We start from the raw sequence: 24,739 nt of genomic DNA on the forward strand, positions 1-24,739 counted from the left end.
GAACCAGCCCTGCTCCTGGTTGATGGATGAAGTAGGTAGGGTAAAGTCAGATAGCACCCTTTGTCCTCATGTTGCTGTGCAGCCTGCAAACTTCAGAGACTCTGTCCACAGGGACTTCAGTTTCTGAGTTGGTGGGTATATGGTGGCAACAATAATCCGTATTTTGGGATGGCAGTTGAAAAACACATAGTATAAAGCCGCACCACCAGGGTATGTTGGTGGTGTTGGGGGAGTTGTTTGTCGGTGTTAGGTGATTTTAGATAATCTTGTAGAAAGTATAAGGTCCTTCTGTCCTGTTTACCATGCAAGCATCAGTCCCTTCAGAGACATCAACCCACATCTCATGGCCTCACATCACTCTGCATGACCCTAGAACTGAAGGCAGAGTACTGCTCGCACAACTCTGCTGAATTAGCAGCACTCACTGTTTTCCTTAGCAAGGATCGAGGGATGCTCTCCATGAAAAGGTAACAGGTCCTACGAGACCACATACAGCTACAAGATTTTTCATCCTCCTACCCTGTCAGCCAGTGCATGGAAGCTCTTTAAACTGGCCAACTTCCACTAATGTGTGGTCATTTCTCAGAAAATCTCCCACAGTTGCACCGGTTTGGCATAGGCTTTTGTAATGACAGCAGCAGCAGGAGTGCTAACCCTGCCGTAGAAAAATCTGCCACTAACCGGTGCTTCCACTGCGGCTGCCATCAGGAGACTGTGCAAGGATAGGTCTTTCCTGAAAAAGCGCAAATAGCAGCACAACTCGTTAGTGGCTTGGGAAGTCAGAGAAGCAAGTGAGTCCTTCTCAGGGGTGCGAATGGGGTGCAGGGCCAGGGAGGCCCTCTACAAAACTGAGAATGAGCTGAGAGGAGAAAGGTTCAGGTGAACATCCGTGGGCTATTCTGTGTCACCAGCATTGCTAGAACAAGGCAGGGGCTCGCTCTGTCCCATGCTTTGTGTGGAAACCATACCCGCTTGCAGAGCTGTGGCCAAATAATGACTAAGTCCCACTTGTTTCATCGGATGAAACCAGGTAGTCTCATATGCCAAGTTGGATCCTACCGGTTATTTTAGATGAAGCAATGTGTTGCCAGAAGCGGTCAGAGCTAAATATGGTATACTGGCTTTGGAAGAAACTTCGTGCTGTTTCCTGAAGTCTGTCAGGTGAATGACTTCAGATCAAGCATGCCATGGTGAAATCCATCCTGCTGTCTGCCACGACTGCTGGACACTCTGCACTTTCGACCCCCATCATCCTCCCAATCCCATCAAGCATAACCCCTTACAAATGTCATGCTGGTAACAGTCGATCTGTGTCCTGCAATCACATGAAACACCCACGCGTGGTCCAGCCTCGGCTGCAGTCCCCTGCCTATCAAGTGACATTACTGCAGAAAGGTCTTAGGCTTCACACTCCCCGCAAGTGTGGTTAATACTGTGATCCAGCAGCTACCCTACTATTATTTCTTCAGCACAAAAAACACTTCAGGGAAAATGTCTCAAAAATAGTAAATCTGACTTTTTCATCAGGCTTACTGTTCCTAACCTGTGCAAAGACCCAGCTTTCTGAGGCTGTGCTTTCAGTGTCAGTCCACCTCCGTCAACAGCTGCTGACCAGTGGCTCCCACTACCCTTGCTTAAGGAGTATTTTGGCATTTGTTAGAGCTCTTTTGGGGTCCACATTTGTCTCTGTGCTTCTGGACATAGGAAGGGCATGCCCCATTGCCTCTCAGTTGAAAGCTGGCTTATGCTTATCTGGACCTTTGCGCTCCCTCCCTGTCTGGTCCGCCCAGAGGACCCACACCATCATAAAGAAAATTCAAATAAACAATTACATTTAAATAGTAATTTTGCAATACTGGTTAGCCAGGTACAACTACTACACCGTTACTACACATGACTATTTATATATGCATATATAGCCACTCCACCTCCACGTTTTCTACTGAGGCATCAGTAAACCACGGTAAAAACCACAGTCCTCTGATTTCAGAAAAAAAGTTATTTCAGTGTTGATAAAATGGGGATCAGAAAGAGAGGGAGTGATCACAGCACCATTTACCTCATCACGTAGCAAGAACTGTGCCTGGAAGCAGAAACCAGATGTATCCAAATGAAAGAATATGATTTTTTTTTTTAACAGTGAGGGTTAATTAACCACCTGAACAAACCAGTAACTGCAACATTTTTCTTATCTTCATCTTGTCACACAACGATTGGACAGCTTTCTGGAAGTTAGTTTTTAGCCAAATATTATGGGATTCAATATAGATGTAATTTGGGGAAGATGTATGGTGTGCGATGTGTGCGCCGAGTAGCCGAGCCAATCTGTGAACTGTCAGTGGTGTTTTGTGCAGAGATACCTTGAAAAGTAAATTCAAAGACACTCCACACAACAGTGTTAGAAAATAGTTGTTTCCCTACGGCTGATCACATTGGCGGAAATATTGAAGATTCCTTGTTAGAGCAACTGCCGAGTCCTGTGACATCTGATGTTAACCAGATAGTTTGCACAGATTGAATGCCACGTCCCATTTCCCTTCTGCTAGGAAAGGGTTTCCGTAGATTTGCCACATGAAGAGAATCTGTTGGGAGGCATCTCAGGCTAGACTGGGCTTAATGGGTGCCTAAGGCTTTTTTTTCTGAGCACGTATTTGCTGGGGTACATCCAGCTGTGGATGTGCTTTTCCTTTTTGCTGTGTGTAACATCTGTGCAGTGGGCTTTTGTTTGGCTGGTCAGCGGTTTTCTCCTCCTTCCCCCAAGTTGCTTTGGCTGCTCACCCAGCTTTTTACCAAATTGCAAATTTATATTCCTTCTGCTTTCGGCAGGCCCATATGTGGAACTGTCAAAATGTCACTGGCATCAATTGTGAAAGGTTAGTGCCACATTATAGTCAGCAAGCTTATTAACAGGGAAATGATTGGGGTTTGGAGAAGGGGAGGGAAGGACAAATGGGAATCCATTTTCCAGGCACCTGCTTCTCCTGCTGAACGTTTTTCTTCTTGTCACGTATATATTTTCAGAAAGTGGTTGCCATCTGCATAGGAAAAAAAAATAGCTAGAGACCCCAGGAAGAACGAGGCTTTTCCTTGTGAGAGCCTGGCAAGCTGGGTGGGGGAGATGGAGAGGCAATGAGAGTAAGTTAGCCAAATCTGTTTGGGTTTTGAGTGGCAGGAGACGTTTGTCTTCACTGACTCAGTGACTAGAGACAGAATCATGTTGCAAAAATTGAATCTGATGAGCACCCACTGTCAAGATGGGAGATTGTGGGTCTTAGTTCCATGATTTCAGCTTGGCCCAAGAAATAGTCATGATGTTCAGTTGCTCTCCCCAAGTTTAAAGGTGGCTGTATAAAGATGAGAGCTACCGTTTTGCTTATTTTAACCTCTGTGCTTTTTCAGATTTAATCAGATTGTATTCAAAGTCACCACTGAAGAAAATTTCCATATCCTACTGCAAAGTTTTTATCTGTTCCAGGCATTTTTGTGGCTTCTGGTACCTTTATTGCAGAGAACCTAGCTCATAGATGAGATTATCTCAGTTTATGAGAACTGAGGCACAAAAAGCCTGACTTTTCTGCCATGCAAGTCTGTGAAACAGCAGAGAGTAGTATCTGCATCTTTATAGACTCTCTGCTAGTACCTAGGTCCCTGAACCATCCCTTCTCATGTCTCATTTTTTTCCTTTGGCTTTTCCACCTTGTTTTTTTAAAGGCAACTTAATGTCCAGCTGGAAGCACTGGTGCCATCCATTAGAGAAAGAGAAGTGCCCAGACCCTACCAAAAAGTTAAATATGTGTTGCATTGTTACTCTCTAAGAAGAACCAAAGCACAGTGTAGGTGCTTGTCCTTTGGATTTGTATGGAGCTGCTATTTCACGGGAACCACTGCCCAGCTTTTGGACTGTAGATTGCAGCCAGTGCCAGTCTGACCTAGATTCAGACCAGTTACCTGAAGCTGAAACCCACCAGAGTCTGTAGCTGAGCCTCTGGGGCACCAACACTCCTGAGCTCCTAATTATTCCCTTTTTTGACATCGCAGAAAAGGCCCTCGAGGTGGCCAATAATGTACTGCTGGGGGGTAGTATGTGTCTGACCTTTTCTGTAGGAATGAGCTTGAAAATGAGGCTGAGAAAAAAAGGAATGAATATTAATAATTGGATTGTCCCAAGGATTCTTCACTGGCGAGGAAGCCCGTTGTGCCCTGAAATTAGAGTGAGCACCACGCGCAGGTGGCTCTTTGTTGCTCTCTGAATGCCGCTGGTAGTGAAATTAAATTTTGCCACTCGCGACAGAAACCGAGAAATGGGGATTCTGTAGTGGACGCAGCCAGTGAGAGGCCCCTCTCTCACAAGGCAGGAGCTTCGCTCCTCCCTGCCATGCTCCTGCCCCATCCCTCCATATGCTAGCCGATGGCCAACATATGGGATGTAGGGCACTGGCATGTGGCAAGGCTGAGCCTCAGAGTGGTCACTTCAGGCAGAGAGGAGGCAGGGACAAGCAGGTGAGGGCAGGAGGAAGGGAGAATTTGCATGCAACGTGGGGATAAAAGCCTTTATTCCAGCTTCCCGCCTCTCTGTGCGTGCGTTGGGGATGTCAGTTCTCCCCTGCTCAGGAGCCTGCTCTTGCTCTTTCTCGTTCTTGCTGCTTTTGCTAAGGCAAGGAGGTAACACTGTGCAATACACCAGATCCAAATCTCATACCCGGTTTCTGGGTTTGTGATGGGCTGTGCAGAGTCCCAGGTGCCAATGCACAAGACGAGCGTGACATGAAATGTGGATCAACATATGGGCATATCTTCTTGTCCCAAGCCTTCTCTCCAAATTAGAATCATAGAATCATAGAATGGTTAGGGTTGGAAGGGACCTCAAAGATCATCTCATTCCAACCTCCCTGCCATGGGCAGGGAAACCCTCCACTACACCAGGTTGCCCAAAGCCTCATCCAACATGACCTTGAACACTTCCAGCGATGGGGCATCCACAACTTCTCTGGGCAACCTGTTCCAGTGCCTCACCACCCTCAGAGTGAAAAATTTCTTCCTTATTTCCAATCTAAATCTGCCCTCTTTCAGTTTAAATCCATTGCCCCTTGTCTTATCACTACACGCCCTTGTAAAAAGTCCCTCTCCAGCTTTCCTGTAGGTCCCCTTTAGGTACTGGAAGGCTGCTATAAGATCACCCTGGAGCCTTCTCTTCTCCAGGCTGAACAGCCCCAACTCTCTCAGCCTGTCTTCATAGCAGAGGTGTTCCAGCCCTCGGATCATCTTTGTGGCCCTCCTCTAGACCCGCTCCAGCAGCTCCATGTCATTCTCTGAGCTTCCTCAAACCCCACCGACTCCTTGGCTGTGAGCTCTCCTCCTGTGACACCCTGGTTAACACCGCTGTGCTTAGGTGGTTTTTGAGGAGGTGTATGGCCCTGATTTCTACATGGTGCCCTGAAGGTGCAGAGAGTTCTAACAAAACTGCAGAAGGTCTGATTCTCCAGCTGGAACTGGGGACCCTGGTGACGTCCTCAGCGAGGTGAGCATTTCAGTGGGATTGTGCAGTCCCTTGGGCATGAGCACCATGGCACCAGGACCAGACAGGAGAGGACCTGCTTGGCCCCGTCCCTGGCACATCCTGTCCCCTGCCTCCTGCAGACTCCAGAGACCCTCCCGCAGAATATCCGAGCTCAAAACATGAGTTTTGGGCAATTAAGCAGCCATCCCCCCGCCTGCTTCTCGTGCCAAGCAGAATTTTAATGTACTTCCAATTTCTCTTTTTAGCACACACAAAGAAAAGAGAAAAAAATTAATAATCATCTATAAGAGAAGTTCTTTTCAGACAAATGGAGAAGCATTCAATGCTGATATATATTTTTCCCCACTTTTAAATGGTGTCTATTTAAATGCAGATTTTCTGGTTTCCTATGTGGAGCATGGAAGAAACGCCTTTCAATTTAAATGTTAATAGAAGAGTAAACTTCAAAACCGAAATTTCTCCATAAGGGAGAGTATTTTCTCACAGCTTTAAATGTCTTTCTATACTTCCTCCCTCTTTCTCCCTCAACCTCCTTCCTCTCTTCCCAGCTCCCAGCCCACCCTCACTTGCATGAAACGGTCTTTTTGAAAAACAAGAATACACCTTTCAGAGTTCCTGAATTAAAACGTGTAATATTGGGGTCTGTGGAATCAGTATGTTTAAGCAGAGTGCTGGGGCACTGATAAAGCAGAGATATCATCCCTCCACCTCCAACCTTTTTCATCCCGGCCATTTATCAAACCTGCCACTCTGGATGCTTTATGATGGGATTATTCTCAGTCTTGTGCTGCATAATATTGCACCAGGGGTTGGAGCAGGGATTAAAAGGGAAGAAAATCTTTTAGGATAATGTTTTAGTCGCTCCTGAATGTAAGCAACGCTTTGGGGCTGGGCTGGGCAGCGGGGGAGGGATGTCAAATGCAGAGAGAAGTTAAACAGGGGAGGCATTGCCAAGTCTCTCTCTCTCTGTATTACCCCTCCTGCTCCTCCTGCGGTCTGCTCCTCTGTACCTCCAACTTCATTTATCTTCAGGAGGAGCTTAGGGTAAATCTGCGTTTTACAAAAGACTCTTACCACTGCCTGATACTGGGTTTTTACATACAATTATGTTTCTTGCTTCCTGTCACACTCCATTTGTCATCTTTAATACAAACTTTCCTTTAATTTTCCTCATTACTCTCTTCCATTCTCCATCTGTTTTTGTTCTCGCTTCTCTCCTCACCGAAAAAAAAAAGAGAGGAGAAAAAAGTGCTTCTGTTTTTATTTCTGCTTCCTTCTGGCCCTGATGAGCCCTGGCCACCTTTGCAAAAAGTGGTTCAAGAGATTCTAAATGAAGATTAAATTTTAATTAACTTCCATGTATTTAGTGGGCATGCAGATACTGCGCTGGTGGCTGGCAGGTAAAAAGCAGAGTGTAACAGGGCAGAGTGTGCTCCCTGTGGAACTAGACTTTTGTAAACTAGACGATAAAGCCATAACTATGCATAATAGGATATAGGGCTTTCTGTATCTAGATTATTTTTACACAGCTGTTACTGTTCTCTGTACATCATTATTATCTGAGTGTCTCTGAAAAAACAGTGGTGAATTGGCTTCCACAGCACCCCTGGGAGATGGAAAAAAGTCTGATTTTCAGAGGAAAGCTTTGGAGCACCCAACCCTCCCATTGATTTCAGGGAAAGCAGAGGTCACTGACCTCTTCACTCTAGACGCTCAGTCCCTCAAAGTTAGGAGTGCTGGAGAGACCACTTGCCCCCAAGGTGTCTCTAGGTGCCTGTGACACCCTGGCAGAGCTGCACGATGAAGCTTTCCCTGATGACCTTCTCTGCATTTCCTCCTGTGCACTGTACCTAGTAGTGGGGGGATAAAAGGGAGTAGTTCAGTCTTCAGTGGTGTCAGAGCAGCTCTTCTCACCATCACTGAAAGCACTTTACAATGTCGGGTGTCACCTTTGCCCTGAAGCCCAGACACCATCACAGCTTTCTTCCAGACCATTGGAGAATGCAGGAAAACTTCCATTTAGAAAGCTGGGCTTTCCACCTGAGCTCTCCCACTGCCGCTGGGGCTGGAGGTGCTGGGTGCAGGGAGATGGTGCCTCGCATCCTCCAGAAACCTCCAGGTGCCTCGCATCCTCTGGCCAGGCTAACACGGTCCTGAGAGACTGTGTTGTGCTCCCTCACCAGCAAGATTGTGCTTGTGATGTGGCAGCTCAAAGGAGAGGTCACTTGAAGCAATAAAGAAGCATGTAGTCCGTGAGTTCTTCAAGGGAATAGGAAGGGAGAAAAATGAAAAAGCACAACTCTGATCTGGTAAAGTCCCAAAGTTCACATTTAATTGAACAGAAGCCATATTGTTACATGTGCCTCAAATTCTCCAACACCTGCATAATCCAGGAAAGCCGTGTAACAAAAAGCCTCTTGGCATGGCTACAGCTGGGAAATGTTTGCTTTGTGTGGCCTCACCCAGCAGGAGCAGGAAGGATTAAAGTTATGAATATGAAGAAGGATAGCCAAAAATGCAGGTGTCTCAGACTTTCTTCCCTATTTCTACGGAATGAAAGAGAGAGAGGAGGGATGAAAGGGTTGACTGGGCAAATTACGTCTACTCTGCTTGGACCAAAGCTTGGAAATGTTCCTAGATGATCATATATTGAGGTGCTAAAAGCCCGGATAGTAAATCTGGAGGGAGAAAGACTCTTCAAGATCAGCTCTTGAACATCACTGAATAAGTAGAAATGATCAACTTCAGGTGCTTTCGGAGAAAAAATATCTCCTCTACAGATTCAGAGAAGGGAAGGGAATAGCTTAGAGCTAGGCTAAGGTACGGTAGAGTGGAATAATGCTTTGGTATAGGCTGAGCTACTCTGGTCTACTACATCAGGGGTTATAATGGCAAAGCTTTTCCTTCCTAGCATGTTGTCACTCAGAGCTGAGTAGCAACACAGCAGATAATAAAAAATCCTTTTTCTCCTCTGGCCAAAGTTTCTTTTTCCGCAGAAGGGGAAGTAGGATTGGAGCAAAAGGCTGAATTCTTCTATGGGATGGTATTCACAGCCATCCTTCTCCCAAGACCTGGCATAAGTTTTCTGCCTTCTACAGTAGATCTGCATCTGATATATTAAATTTCTGCTGTGCAAATGCCTCCTTTATGCATTGACTTCTTTAATATCTGTATCATAAAGTCTCTTGGAGACAAATCCATCTTTTCAGCCTCAAGAGACACTTTTTCTCACCTTTTTCCCTCTGTACTTAAACAAGGTTTGTTTCCTTTCTCCTCTACTGCCTCCTTAAATCTCTCTCTTATTATCTAGTTGTTGTCTTTTGTCTGCTCTCTGCTCTACACAAGCAAAAGGCAAGAGTAAATCAGGACTTCATAGTCTATCTCTAGATGATGCTTTCAGCCACTGCAGAATTTCTTAGGCCCTGTAATTTTCTCAAATACTTGAGGAATTGCTTTCAGACCGTAACACATCAGATGTGACCTGGTCTGGGATGCCCCCACCCTCTTTGGTGCTTTATGAGAAGGTTCACTGGAGAAAAGAAATTGCAGTGTCACGTGGAGTTTGCTGTTTGTCAGCCTGAACTTCTGAAGGTGACAGACTTTGTAGAAGACAGGACTTCATTCTTCCTCTGATGAACTGCTCACCTGACTCTGAGGCTATGAGATCTCTTATGCTGGAAAGCAGGTTGAAGTGCCAGCAGTGCACAGGTATCACCTTCCTTTCATGATTGTTCCTGTTTTAAATAACTATAAGAACTTAAGAACTCTGATGGAGTAGATCCAGATAGATGGTCTGTCCTCACAAGAATAAATCACATGTTAGGATGTCTATTCTACACCCTGTCCTGAGGGACATGTTGACTAGCACAGACCATAACCAGTTTGTGAAGCTTCCTGTCGGCATTTCCTTATAGGTGAGTTCATACATGCTGGCAACCAAACACTTAACGCTTTGTCACACAACCAACAAACTCCAGTCAAGAGAAGGTGATGGGATTTTCTGGTTTAGGAGAAGTTATGCAAGTATCTTGTAAATACCATTGCACCTCTTGTGATATGAAGGCTCACCCAAATCCTTCAGAGTGCCGGTTTCTCTTTTTGTGAGGGCTTTCTGCTGCTCTTTCCCTGGGCTTTGAGAGGGTTGTGTTTTAGTGTATGTGTTTGTGATGCATATTTCCGAGTCACTCTCTGATGCAGAGTGCTTACATATAAATATGATCCACTGTTACTTTTGTTGAAGTGAGTTGTATTCATTGCGATTGCGTTAGAATAATCTTTAAACTGAAGACTGGATTGCCACGTGATTCAGTGAAAGGCACTCAGAGATTTTAACTGTGTCAGGTAGACTAATACATATTTCTTTTCTTATCTCTCCATACCTGAAGCAGAAATGCAAGATTAAAACCTCACCCTCTACTTGCCAACCTCATCCAAAATACAGTCTTAAGCAGTCCAGAGAGAATAAAGCAGTCCAGAGAGAATAGTGAGATCCAGAAGATGCCACTCAAAATCACCTGCATTAGTAGTCACTTGTTCGTTGCAGCTGGGAGCTGCTAGGGCTGGCTTTCAGTAAAAGACACATCTGTCCAATTTTGCATCTTGCCTCCCCTGTGGTTTTGGGGTGAGGTCAGAAGGCATGGTGTCAGAGAAAGTTACCTCTGTGCGCAGTTCTTGAACAATTTTTAATACATATATTTGTATGGAAAAAGATGAAAAAGGAGTGATTGAGACTCTTTTCAAGTACAAATGTTTTTAATCCCACACTGGTAAAGACAAATGAGAATGAATCCGGTACAGGAGGATGTAGATCACAGTGACCTGCGATGAAGGATTATGCTAAAGAATTATGCTATCCCAATCTATTTCTGCCTGTAGTGATATTATATTCTGACATTTGGTCCTAGAGGGGTCCTTTTTGGTTTCCCTTTTTGTTGAGACATCTCAGGAAAGAATGACGCTGTACTCAGAATGTCTTGTAAGCTGTTCTAGGTATTCTGGTTACAGACATTGGGGTCCTTAGTCCCTATGGACCTTTCTCTATTGGGAGAAGAAAGGAGATGTAGGGTGGACTATCTGAAACCCTATTTGCAACAGTATTGCGCTTTCTGATGGTCTGATAACAAGCACTGTAGTTTGATCTGGTAACAAATGTTTGAGACTAAGCAGTTCTGGAAGCAAAAGCAGTGCTGTATGGTTGAAGGGCTCACCAGAAAGCCCTATAATATAGATTCAATTACACGCCTCTCCACAAACTTTTCACATAGCCATGGGCAGGCTGACTATTCTCATCCTGTCTTGGTTTCCCCATCTTTCACAAGAGGCTTATATTTTCCTTCCTGTATGTGTTGTGAGGAAAGAAATCCCTAATGAAGTATTATTAAACTCCTCTGTAGAAAGGAAGGTAGAGAGATATCACCAGGAAGACCAAGCCCTGGCTTTAGAAAGATGACTTGCAATTTCAAGGAAGAGGACAGTACATCAGAAGTCAAAAACACATATTGAAATTTTCAAGAAGCAACACTGATTCAGAACATGTTATGTTTGCAGCTGTTGGGGTGTGAAACTTCTTCCACGATGTGACAACCAGCATGAATTACTTTATTGCTCATAACAAATACAGATGGGCAGATATCAGGGTGAAATGAAGGGCAGGGGCATTTGAAAACTGACAGAGAGAACCTTCCATCACATGCTGCTTGGAAATAAATGGATCTAAACCAGCTCTTCTCCCTTTCTTTATCTTCAGAAAACCTTTAGAGTTAATATTCTCCAGTGGAAGACTAAAATGCTTTTAGGAAAAGCAGGCTGGTTTATGAGAATCTGTCTCTATTTTAAGGAGGTTGTCTAAAATGCTAACATTTCTCTTTTCATCACGATTCATGAAGCTCATGGCTTTAAAATTTACCATTTCAATTTCAGTCATGGGAATTGGATTACTTCATTCCCTGTCTGAAATCAAGAAATTTGTTGTTTCCAGCCTACATGAATGAGAAACCTGTATTCCTCCTGATGATCCACATTGTTTTTGAGTCAGGATTGAGTTCCCTGCCTGTTACAAGCAGCAGCACCTGCAGCAGTGCTAGGCATGGAAAGTACTCCCAAGGGGAAGATATTCACATGTAGCTTTTAGTCTGTTAATATAAAAAAGAAAGTGGAATGAAGATGGTGTCTCTAAAACATGAGTGGAAAGATGATATTGCACTTTAACCCGTAAGTGATGGTGGTCCTTGAAGTAAATAATTGAAATTACTTGCCATATAGGCAAGGCATTGAAAATCCACTTCTGTATTATAGGTCTTACAGAACGAGTAATGTAATACTTTCCTCGCTTGCAGCTGGTAGCTACATTTCTAAAGGTTTGGGTTACTAATTGGTGGAGAAGGGGGATTCATAGTGCCCCTGTAATCTGTGCACTTTGCTACAGTGTGAGGACTTGGGATGAGTATCCAGGAGAGGATCAGCTGTAGAACCAGCTAAGCAGTGCGCGTTAGTGAGCTAAGATAAGGTATGTTTGCTGTTGCAGCTCCTACTCGGCTGCATGAGACTCAACAATGCATTTTGCTGGCATAGTCACTCCTTCAGTTGATTGGGTTTGTCATGCCATGATCCTGAGATGCTGTAGTTACTCAGACAGGTTTTCGAAGAAAGAAAGAGTGTAGAGAACAATTCATTTCATAGTCTAAAAATAAATAAAAGCAATTTCAGAAAAATAAAAAAACAAACCCAGGATGTGCTCAAATGTCATAAAGTGGTGTTCCGTGACAAAGCATGACCCTTTTTACTTTTATAGGATGTATTCAGGAAAGGTCTTATCAGTGCCAAACTCACACAAAACCCCATCAATTTGTACTGATGAGCTATTGTTATATGGCATCCCTTGCTCCTAAATTAGCAGAAGGAATTTATATATTGCCTACACAATGCAAATCTTTGCTTTTCTGCTGTCCTTTCCATGTCAAGCACCAACAAAACAGTAATGATAAAAAGTACCACTAATAGGGGTTTGTGTCCAGAGAATATAGGCTCCTATTCCCTGGCCTTCTCCTCACTAAATAGCCTGAGGGTAATGATTCTGTTACATACATTAAGTACTTTCCCACAAAAGAATCACTTTCAATAGACTTATTCCCAGCACTGACCACAGCTTCATGTGGGCTCTGGCAGGTGAGGAGCACTGGCAAGATGCTATTGGACAAGCACAGGCTGTTTATGAAACCAACTTTGCAACCCCCTTTCCCATCATTGCCATTAGCAAGGGCTGCCCTCAAGGAAGGTTATGGCAGGACAAAAGCCAAGATGGTTTCGAATAGAAAAGGAAGTTTATATTTTATTTATTTCAGATAAGCCCTAATGGAGAGGCTTGTGAGGAGCAGATTTACAACTGGCCTAAGCAATGGCAGTCTTAAACTGAGCCCACTGAACCTGTGAGAGCTGAGATATCATAACGAATTTCAATTTTGAATTTTTTGAATGTGGTACTAAGTGTCTGTCAGAAGCTATCTTTTTTTTTTTTTCCAAAAGATAATGTAAGGCCAGGGTTAAGATGCTGATGGATTTTGCTGTGTTAGAAAGGGAATTCCAGGGTCCATCAGGAAGAGAGGTCAAGTGAAACAAACCTCAAAATTGGGCCCAGAAATCTTGGTCCTGCTACTTTAACTCTTGTGTCTAATGGCAAAACTCACACTGATTTTAGTGGGGCAAAAGCTTTTCCTTAGTTTGGTATATAGGATGTGGGGGTGCTTGTGATCCTGTCTGGAACCTATGAAAACTGGCTCTATCAGCTAATCACTGGGCTGGGTCTGAGGTAGTTACTGACATCCTGCAGCTGAGTGAAGCTATTTAAATTGAGCTCATTAAAAGCAGGTTGTTGGGGGATGCTAACATTAGGGTGGGCAAGGGCTGTTACCCAGAGTCAGCAGTCGAAAGTTAAAAGGGAAGGGTTCTGCAGAGCTGACAGGCAGCTGTGCAGCACTTCCAAGAGACATGTTCTGCTGTTATTGAAGATGACATAGGAAATGGTAAATATTTTAGGTTTTTATCTGTCTTTCAAATTGAGCCCAGGCCTTCATGGACCGAAAAATAGGAAGACACTGCCATCAAAGATGCTTACTAGCATTTACCGCTTATTTTAGAAAGCACTCTGAGAAATTCCCAAGGAACAGAGACTAGCATTGCCTCTGGGAAGTACAAGTCTCCGCAGGAAATGTTTTTTTTTTTCTGCACCAGACCTCCTTGAACATGTTCAAATGCTTTTTGGGAAGTGGGGGGTTTTTTTGTTTGTTTTTGGTTGGACCGTCACAAAACCTAAGAAAAAAATCTGCATTTTAAGATGTGTATCTTGTTAAAAGGGCCCTGGTCACTGGTGGGCTGAAGGCCTGGTAATCTCTATGTCGTTAGAGGGAATCCTTGCAAAAATTAGTGGCAATCTACAGGAACCGGTCATAATCTCAAGGGAGGGGTTGCATTGTGCAACTCCATCTTGCACAAGAATTGCTATAACGAACACAGCCCTGAGTAAACTGCGTTCCGCTGAATCAAATCATTCCGTCCCAACACATCTATGGACCTTGTGGACACTTAGCATTTTGGATAAGGAGTTTTATAAATCTCTGATGATGCTAATTTATCACTGTTTACAAATTTCACTGAAACTGCACTGCTAGTATTGGTGGTCCTTGTGATCCACTGTGGGAAAAGAGTAAAAAACAACAGAAATTGAGAAACTGTCAAAGGCCAGCCAAGGAGAAAAACTGCCACAGAGACTGGTGAATGATTCACAGTTTTCAAATCTTCCTCTCCCTGTTATAAGCATTCTGTTTCTTGAAAGAAAGTGAAATCATTGCTATGCAGGAAAAAAAAAGTGTTTCAAGAAGGAAACAAATGTTTGGAGAGCTGACTTGGCTGGAATTTTCCCAGCACATATAATCTTGACATATCAGTGCTTAAACTTTCTATGTGTGCATGAGGGGGATAAGGAACAATCAAATGTTAGTGAAGATGCCCCCATCTGTTCCATTATTTGATGGTGTAAAGATGCTCTTCAGCTGTCATAGTCCTTGCTTTTTTGGTTGCCAGGTGGTCTCCCTGCCCAGATTTCACATCAAAAACAGCTGTGAAGATTTTTTTTTTTTTCCCAGCACATGCAGGAGAAGAGATCCCAGTAGTCCCATCCTTTTTGCAGAAGAGAAATACAGGATATAGGAAGGTTTGAATTTAAGAGTTCCTTACATTAGGAACCCTTACATAGGTCTTGGGGATCTTTTTCCTTTATTTATGAAATAAATACAGGTAAACCCCATGCATCCATATCAGATGCAGTACTCAGTCCCCACTTGCAGAGCACAAAATGCTTCACTGCAGCCCCTGCCCTCCTCCTACTCTCAGTGCTCCCTGGAGCGCTCAAAAACATCCTCCCCAAAAATCATCTGTCAAGGTCACCTTCTAGATACGAGAGAGAGCAGTAAAGTGTCCTGTGCCTCAGCTGTGTATCTGCAGTGCATTTATTATCTCTGACATTAGAATATCTGTGTGCCTCCCCATCTCGGAAGTACCGAGTTTCACACACACCACTGCTGTACAGCAAGGCAGCGTGGCCCTGCTTGCACATGGGAAGCCGTGGCCCAGAAAGGCCCAGTGACTTGCCCAAGATCACACAGGGAGTCAGAACCAAGGTGAATCGCTCGTCATGTCTGTGCTGGAGCAAAGTGCAGAGCCCACTTTGCACGTCAGGTTGAGCAGGTGCATCCATTGGATGCAGTGAGGTAAAGGATGTAGACAAGAAGGCGGGATTTAAACACATGTTGTGTTAGTACTCAGAGACTAGAGCTGTTAGGCTCAGCATTGCACTGAGGCCATTTTACAAATTCTAATTCCTGAGCAACTTGTCACGAATCACTTGGGTGCATCCGTACTGAGCGTCATTGTGTGGTGAAATGGTCGCCTCCTGCCTCTCCCCAGCCCAAGCTAGTATCTTAATTTATGGATTTTCCTCCCTCTGAACCATTCTCATGCAAATCATCCAGTGCCAACTCACACTGAAGACCTTGCAGATCAGTAGCATTGTGGACTAAGACTGTTATGAACCTCCAATGATGATCATTTATGACTGCTCACAAGCATGCTGTTTTTCTGTCTTCCCCGCTGCAGATCTGCGCAGGATGACAGCTGGCTTCATGGGCATGGCTGTGGCCATCATCCTCTTTGGATGGATTATCGGGGTGCTGGGGTGCTGTTGGGATCGAGGCCTTATGCAGTATGTGGCAGGGCTTCTCTTCCTCATGGGAGGTAAGGATATCGGCATCTGAAGAAATGTGTTCTTTCCTGTTGTTTTTGTTTTCCTCTTTCCACATGTCCCTCCTTTTCTAAGCCACTGAAAATATGTTTTCAGACTTGTTTTAGGTGATCTGGACTTGGTTCATTCCGAACTCCTTCTGGTGTACATCAAGGATAACCCAACTGTAGTTACATGTTACTTCTATCACAAAACAGCGTCCATAAGTCACAGGACTGGAAATGGCCTTCTGATTTGTTTAGTCCAGTGCTCTATTGTTGCAAGTAACACTGTCAGCCTTAAACTTAATAAGCCTAACAAACTCAGTAATAAAAATTTGATTATGCAGATGTTATTCCCACTACTATGCTATCTCATAGTGGGATACTTTACTTTGATAACTAGAAACTGTGCTCAAAGTTTTAACCTATATTTATTCCTCATCAGTTGTTCTTGGGTCAAACGCAAGTTTATGCGTCTCTACTTTCTCTGATGTACCTACGAAGAGCAATGGTATCCTCCGTTTTCCTTTTCCCACTCCACATATGCTATTTCTTGTAGACTTTTCTTTGTAAGACCAGTTATCAACCCAGCAGCCCTTTCTGTTCTTGTTTGTACTTGCCTTTCTGAAATACGGACGAGAAGGGCTGTTGCCAAACAAGGTCTGATCAATGCCTTATATAGTGATGTGACAGTTCCCTTTCTCTGCTGGAAATCCCTTGCCTGAATGAAGTATTTTGTGGTTGTATTTGCCTTTTTCATGCTGCATCACACTGGAGACCCACAGTCATCCTTCAGTTGGCTAATACACCCAGGTCTTTCTCCTCCTTTGTAATTTCCTACTGATGATCTCCCAATTTACAGTAGAGGTTCTGTTTATTACTCCAGGTACATGCCCTGACTTGTAGCCATTCTTTCCATTTCTACTACAGCAGCCCTCAAGGTCATCTAATATTTCCCATGGAATGTTTCAGCCTTCCTTACTACAGATGCCATCCAGCTTTCTGTCGTCAGCAGGTTTCCTGGCACACAGTTACTTGAAATGAAGGGAGTGAGAGTCAAGTTCCAAACCCTGCACTGGGTGAATGTCTCAAAGTGAACCAAAGTGAACAGTGCTACTTCTGTTCTCTCTTCGTTCCTCTGCTGGTGGTTTTTGTTTGGCTGGGTTTTTGCCCCCAAGGCAGATCTTCACTTCAATGAATTTGGCCACCTGTTCATCTGTCCTGTGGTGTGATACAGCTAGGAGTGTGAAATACAGGACAGCTTCTGTAGTCCCAGAAGAGGAGTTAAGGGCTCGAGTAACACGTATTTATGTTCCAGCACTGCTGGTGCTGGTAAGATATACGTTAGCTCCCTCGGTGCCCACAAACACTTTTGAAGTCTGCTAGTACCTTGTGCAAGCACACACTGGTCTATGCATGGATGTCTGTAAGTGGTTTGTAGTGAGTGTCAATACTTTATGGGCAATGGGTCTGCCAAGTTAGCTTGATATTTCTTACGTAATTAAAAGCTTAGTTTGCATGGAGACTATGTTACTGTAATATGCTCAGATATCTGTGTGGTATTTAACTTACTACAGCATGACATTCACATTAAAATGTTAGGACTATACTACATAAATACAGAAAACTTAAATTTATTAGAAACTAAGTCTTGTTTCCTAATCTGAAATTATCATTATATATATGGGAGAGCTTCTAGTGCAGCTGCAGAGATTATTTACTGGCTTAATGTTATTTGTCAGTGATTTGAAAGATGACTGATAAAAGTTTTCAGGTGAAACAAGACTCAGTGTAGCCATGCATAATGGGATGGGTTACTCATAGCTTACAAAGCCATCTTTTGGTATGCTCAAACAATACACGTTTCAGTGGAGACAGATCCAAGGTCACGCAACTGGGAACAAAAAGTGCCAGTCATCCTGGCAGAATGAGAGGCTGCCGCTCAGAAAGCAGCAGCTCTGAAAAGGTCTCTGGGATCACAGTTGCTGGGATTATCCAGCTGCACAGGAGCTCTCAGTGCAATGCGGCTGCTAACTTTGCCAGTTTTGATGGGAATATGCAGTATGAGCACGAGATGAGGTTATCTCTAGGCAAAGCAAAGCTATTTCTTGACATTCTAGTCTGGTGTCCATACTAAAGAAAGATGTGGAAAGATTGTGAGAGGTTTGTAGAAGAGCTTCAAGAATGACTCAGTATCTGAAAAACAAGAAAAAACACAGCATGCCACAAAAAAAAAAAATATTGAAACTGTTTAAAAGAAGGTTTATAATTGACTTGAACACAGTGTGGAAGTACCTATGCAAGGAGAAGCCATCTAATAGTAGCATGCTCTTTGACTGAATAGACAAAATAATGACAAGATTCAACAGTTGGAATCTGAAACTAATTGAAATGAGAGGCACCAGATTATTTTATCTGCCAAATTCTGTCAAGATGTGTGATATTTTTAATAAAGATGTGTTGGGAGGAGATCAAACTTATTTTCTGCTCCAGCGTAGACAGGTGGATCAGGATTACAAAAGGTTACTCTTTCTTGCTTTGCACAAGTCAGTGGCAGTTGCTATACCTTTCCTGATTTCTTTTAATAGCAAACATACGTAAAGTAACATCTACAAACTGAAGCAGTCAGTTAATAAAATGCACAACTAGAGTTGTCTAATCGAAAAGTCAGTAGCTATCAATGTTTTCAGACTGTGTCACATGTTACATAGTCATTCCTTCTACAGCCAATGAGTCTTTTAATTTGAACCTTTTTATTGCTGGACGGTGTTTGAATACAAACCTGATACCTCTGTCAGGGCACAAATGGTGTCAAGATATCAGCCTACTGGTCCTCAAAATGCACGGAGCCAAAGTGCTTCTTAGTTTTCTTTAGCTTTTTCTCTGGTCCAATAATGGGAAAAATGCTTTGGCAAGCTTATGACATCTGACCTTGTTGCAGATGAGAGGAGACTGTGTTGAATTGGTAGCTGTATAATCAGCCTGATGTCTAAGTTTCCCTTCCATTTGCAATGCTGCTTGTCTTGGTTGTGTTTGTAACATTTGATCTGTTTTAATTTCTAGACAAATAGCTCTGCTGTAACAATTAAACATTCCTGGCTTACCATATCTATTGGTTTTGTCCCTTATTGCCCATAATTCTTTGAACAGGAAATCTCAGTGGAGCACTGAGAAGTGTGCTGTGATAATCTAACAAGACCAGATATGGTTTCCTTGGACCTCTGCTTCCTCACTATATTTACTGAACAGTCTTTTTGCTAGTCCATGTGGCTGTGCCTAATAAAGACTTGCTTTAGTATGCTTGATCTAATTTCTCAAGCAAATTATTGAAATAAATCATTTGTGAAACGCAGACTTTTATCTGGTATTAACTCATCTGGAATCCAGGACACGTAAACTGTGATTTTGAGTGTGTTTTACACTGTTGTTCAGCATGTTTTGTAACAAGTTAAAAATTATTAATAATTCATCTTTCCTGTTTAGTCCAAATGTATCTTATCAACAGCAATCACAGGTCTCTTAAGGCTTCCGAAGTTCTTTTGCATCATTTCCTATATTTATTGTCGAATTTGTACTTGGATTCCTTATCTTGAACGACAGCATTTGCCTGACCACAGTAGGATTTTTTTTCAGTCCCTCATCGTGTACAGAGCCAGATGGATACTGCAAATCCTGTTTAGTAATTTTGACCTCATTTTGCGTGATGTTACTATTGCATAGCCCCCTGTACCCAGAGTTGCACTATCTGGTGTAGTTTCAGTATTGTCAGTATGATTTTATCCTGCAAGGTAGGAGAGTTTCTCTTTTGCAGAGTTTTTCCATTTCCAAACCATTCTATGATTTGCAGTTGTGCTCTTAAGTTTCACCAAGATGAGTTCATTTAATGCATCTTATTTGAAACTGTTTAATTCTGTTACAGAAGTGGGTCATACTCAAGTTATACATGACTTCAAGCACATCCTCTTGCAGCTTCTTGTGTTTTCTCTACATGCAAATTATTGGAAATCTGTGCACTGGTAAAAGCTCCGTACTGGGCATGTCATCCAGTATTTTTCAATTTTATAATCATTTCTGGAACCTTAGAAGCATCTCCAACACTGCTTCCAAATGTCAGAGTCCTGTGGCAAATGCAATGCTTTCATGCACATCAAGTACTTAGTAGTAATCTGAAAGGAATTCAGTTAAAGATCTGCCTGAATAAATGCATGTGGGGCATTTTATACATTGCATTTTATCCAAACTGTATTTGCTTGAACCAAACACATGCCTTTGCTTTTTGAAGTCTAGACGTGACCTCCTCATCAGTTCCCAGGAAGTAGCAGTCACATTTTCTGGCTTTGAGAAGTTCTTTTGAATGTATCCACATTCTTGACTTGTTTGGATTTATTACCGTGGCAAACCTGTCAGTTCATTTGGTCCGTGTCTTTACTCCCTCAACAGTAGGTAATATTGCCAGGTCAAGGCCAAATTTCAGTTTTACTTCCAGCCCTAAAGAGTTGGGATGCTACGAATTGGCACACTGGCAACACTACCAAGGCAAATTCCTGTATCTTCAGAAATCTCTCAGCTCTTGATCAAGATGTTTAAGAATATTTCCCGTATCATGATAAGCAGACAAGCTATACATCCATCTAACTATTGACTTTTCCACCTGCTCTCCAGCACATTAATTCATAGGATTTTCCTATTTCAGCATCTCAGATTCTGCTACATTGATTGTCCTCCCACAACCGTGCAAACCCAACTTCACCACATCTTCTGTTATTGGACTTGCTGTATAAAATCAGCTTTTAAAGACAATCTCTGATAGCCTGATAGTTTTCCCAGTTCAGCTCTGATTTCATTTCTGTCAGCTGTTTCAAAATGCCACATGGCTCAATTTATTTCTAGTTTTGAAGGCAGGGCTGACTTTGTACCTAAATGCTCCGGAACCCTTTTTCCTCCTCATCAGTGCCTGCCACGGGGAAAGTGGGGTGGCAGGGCTCGTGACACGTTCGTGTTTTGGCAGTGGTTGCATTCTCCCCATCCCTACCAAGTGCACCTTCCTGCTAAACTGCCGACCCTTGTCCCAGCTTGAAATATAAAATGGCACTTCCAATATCTTGTTCTGGTACTTGCTTCAGCACTAAATTATCCCTGGCCAAATTACATCCCTGGCCAAAGCTACCTCACTTGCCTTTGTAAATGTATCAAAATCCCACAAAGAATGACGTTTTATCATCCTTATCAGAGCTCTGTCCTTCAGCTGCACATTCATGTATTTTCCTTTTGCAACTCTGTAATTTGTATTGAGAACACATTTCAGAGAAATAGTTAGGAGTTTTACTGCATGCCTAACAAGGCAGCCCTTCGGGGAGAGACTTCTGCATTGTCTTATTTTGTTCCAAATTTACTGCAAATAAATGCAGTAAATCATCTCTGCACTTGTTTACTGTTTTACCTATTCTCTTCACTCTTATCTGGTCTCTGCCAGTTTTGTCTTGTGACATGTACTTTAGGATCACTTTAGGGTTTTTCCCCATTCGCTAACAGTTTCCTTAGAGAAGCATATAATTTTACTAGTCTTGCAAATACTCATTATTCCTTGCAAAGTCAAGTGTGTTTCTTGCTGTAACCTTGCTTTGAGCCAATTATAAATTTTACCATTAATAATTCAGTCTCTAATTAGTCTATTTGGAAATTATTCCAGCTGCTAAATGCCCTTATTCATGTGATTTAGCTTCACCATGCAGATCTGTAATAAAATGATCTGTAGTCTCACATAGCAGCTCATTTCTTGTCTTTACCTAGTGACATTTTTTCATTAAATACTGGGCTTGGGGCTTTGCTTGGGATTCTGAAATCCCCTTTTTGCTGGCACTGAAAGGGCTGAAAGCCTTCCTATACACATATAGCAGTGCTGGGGAGTTTTTCCTCTCTGTTTTTCTGTCCTAGCATTTGCTTTCAGAAACATGGGGAATTTCTTTCATCCTCTTCTCCTCCCTTCTTTCCAATGACGATCTGCCAATTTGGAATATTCAAGTGCCATTTGAGAGCTCCACTTCTGCTGCTGATTTGGGTTCCTTCTGACTCGCCTAAGAGTGCTGCTGAGACATTGCTTTTTGCAGCCCATCCATACTCACAGGACCGAGGTCAGGGTTACAAAAGCTTCAAACCTTTTCCCACAGCAGAGATGAACACCTATTCTTTCCAGTGCTGGCTGCTGCAGCAGAGATAAGCACGCAGGAAAGATGTGTGAGAGGGAAGAAAAAATAAAGTTATGCAGGTGTGCTGGCACAATTTAACGCTTTATTTCAGATACACAAGAAAGGATGTTTATTAAACTCACTTACGAATGTATGAGTGCATTCTACTTTTGTATTCTAATCCAGGGAGAAATAACCTTTTATAAATCATTTCCATCCTCCTCACTCCTCAAAAATATTTCCAAAATATTCCTTCCCTCAGTCCAGGGGTAAGTCAACAAACTGCTTTATTAGGCCTGCAGACAGAGGATGGACTGACCATTTACACCAGCTCACTTTCTCTCGCCCCGGCCATGCCACACTTCATGTGGGTCCGTCACAAGGCGCCCGGGGGACAAGGACGCACTCAGAGGTTTGTGCCAACGTGTGTGCTAGAGCCCAGCAGCTGCCAGAGCAGTACTCACTGTGTCCAGGAGCTGACCACCAGGCTGATAGGGACGCAAACCCCATCAGAAAGAGGGTCTTCAAAACAGGGCTTGGGAGCCCGGACAGCACAGTTGTCGGTACAGATGTGCCGCACATGTCTGTAGCCTCTTTCACTCCCCGCCTCCAGAGAGTCTTGTCTTCAAAATCCCCAAGCCTGTGTGCTGTGCTTCCTTTGCCTGCGCTGTGCATATGTTAGTAGATGACAACTGAGGCATCTGTGTATTTGCAGCCATGGATCGTTACCAGCTGTTGAGTCATTTGAGTCCCAAATTTAACTCACTGTACTTAGAAAATAGCACATAGCAGTAGAAAATAAGAGTGTTTATTCTACACAACTGTGGTCCTGCAGTCTCAAAATAATCATTCCGTTGCTGAATAATTTAAGAAACAAAAATGGAGCAATTTAATACAGCAAGCTTAAGGCAAAGCTCTGTGATTGACGTCTTCTAGGCAGTTACGAAGTACCTTCCATCATAGCAGCTGCCAAGAGCAGGCAAAGAGAAAGATAAACAAAAAGAGAAGGTGAAAGACGTTCTTCGGAGTTCATCTGGAAATATGGAGACTCTCATAGGGCACCTAAGATTTCTGTTTCTCACTAATGATCAAGGTCTCTACCCATTCTTCAGGATGTTCACTTATAGTGACAGGATCAATCATAACACGGAAGATTGAAGATCTTTTCTGTGATCTTTTTTTTTTTTTCTTTTCCATAACATTATTCCTTGAAAATCCAGTTTCTTGTGCATCTTCCCAAATGGAATAGTGTAAGAAAGCTTACATAAAATCTTCTTCTCTGTATAGAAAGGGCAAGCGCAAATGCACATGCGTGTGCACAAGTGTATGCTGTGTCTACAGTAAGTGGCTGTAATCTGAGCTGTGAAGCTTGGCATAAATATAGTTTTCACAAAGGCATAATACCTTTTGCCAGTTTGAAAGTATCTATAATTCAAAAAAAGTTGCATCTCTGGAAAAAATGAGATGCCAATCATGTTTTAATCCTGCAGGAGATACTAAATTAATGATGATTGCAGAGGAAGTTAAGAATTTGGCAAAACTCCTTGCAGACCACTGTAAGAACTTATTTTATGTGGATTGACCTCCAGATGGAGACAAAGGCTGGTTTGTATCACGAGGTGCCATAAATTGCTAGGAAAGTCTTTGAAACAGGCCTCAGCGCAACAAGGTCAGTCCCCTCTCTGCCTTGTCTCCCACACCACACAAGTGCGCTCCTGTTCCTGCTTGTGCTTTGGTTAAATTTTGCATTATGCTCTAAAGTGATTTAAGGCCTCAAATTGGAATTAACTTGAGTTAACGCACAGCGTTAATAGGTTTTAAATGTTTAAACCTCTCTAAGGCTCTTGATTGTTTAAAACCATCAAACACATTAGGAGGGTGTTGGGGAAGGCAGAAAAGGAGCTGATGAAGGTCTTTATGGACTTCTGATGAGACTCAGAGCCCGGAGCAGCCATGCAGGCTCTGTGCCTTAGGCTCTGTGCCGTCAGGCAGTAACATAACGAGGCCGAGTGCATGCATATTAAGGTAATAAGAGTTAGCCTGGTTTTAAAAATATGCTTTTTCCCCACTTTCGGGACTTGTCAGTCCCTCTTTCCAAACAGCTGTCTCCTACACAGCTTGTGGTATCCCTCACAGATGGGGTTGCAGGTCATGTTCTTTGGTTCTGTTTTAGGCTATGTTTTTGGGGGCCTAAAGAGTAGCCCTTCTTTTCTTAGGTATTTCAAAACCTGGACACTGATGGATATATGTCCCTACATATATATATATGGATATAGGTCCACTAGACATATACATTGTCCAGTCCACATACGCAGATAGGACTAGAGGCATTTCTTCATCCTGACTAACTAACCATTAGTAATCACTCTTTAGGAATTAGTATCACTTTCCTTTTGAATATTACCTAATTTCCTGTTTTCACTCCAGAAACAAACGTTTAAGAAATCACCCACATGAGCATACATCCTCCTTGCCATCTTTTGGGGTTTTAATATGACATCAAGGTGGCCTGTTTAGCGTTTTCAAGCTAGGAAACAGTTGCTCAGCTGACTGCACAAAAAGGCTTACAACACGTTTTGCTTGAAAGGCAGAGCAGGAGTAGAGTGTCAAGTCTTTGCTTCTAGTACTTCTCTATGCTTAATGGTGCACTGAGAACACATTTTGCATTTATTTATTAATGCTGACACCCATTTTGAAAACAAAATAGGAGACTCTGGAAACATGAAAGATCACCTACTTGCAGTGTAGGGGCTTCTGTGCATCA

General features: G+C 42.9%; 1 protein-coding gene across 1 annotated transcript in view; it reads left to right on the plus strand.

The window, feature by feature from the left end:
• TMEM178B (transmembrane protein 178B) overlaps nt 1-24,739 on the plus strand; it is a 226,252-nt gene that overhangs the window by 192,175 nt on the left and 9,338 nt on the right. Inside the window, exon 3 of the mRNA XM_086610635.1 lies at nt 15,665-15,802. Coding sequence (XP_086466761.1) covers nt 15,665-15,802 — 138 coding nt within the window. The remainder of the gene's footprint in view (nt 1-15,664; nt 15,803-24,739) is intronic.

This window comes from Tauraco erythrolophus, chromosome 4, assembly GCF_009769465.1.
Source record: "Tauraco erythrolophus isolate bTauEry1 chromosome 4, bTauEry1.pri, whole genome shotgun sequence".
In the NCBI taxonomy this organism is placed as follows: domain Eukaryota; kingdom Metazoa; phylum Chordata; class Aves; order Musophagiformes; family Musophagidae; genus Tauraco; species Tauraco erythrolophus.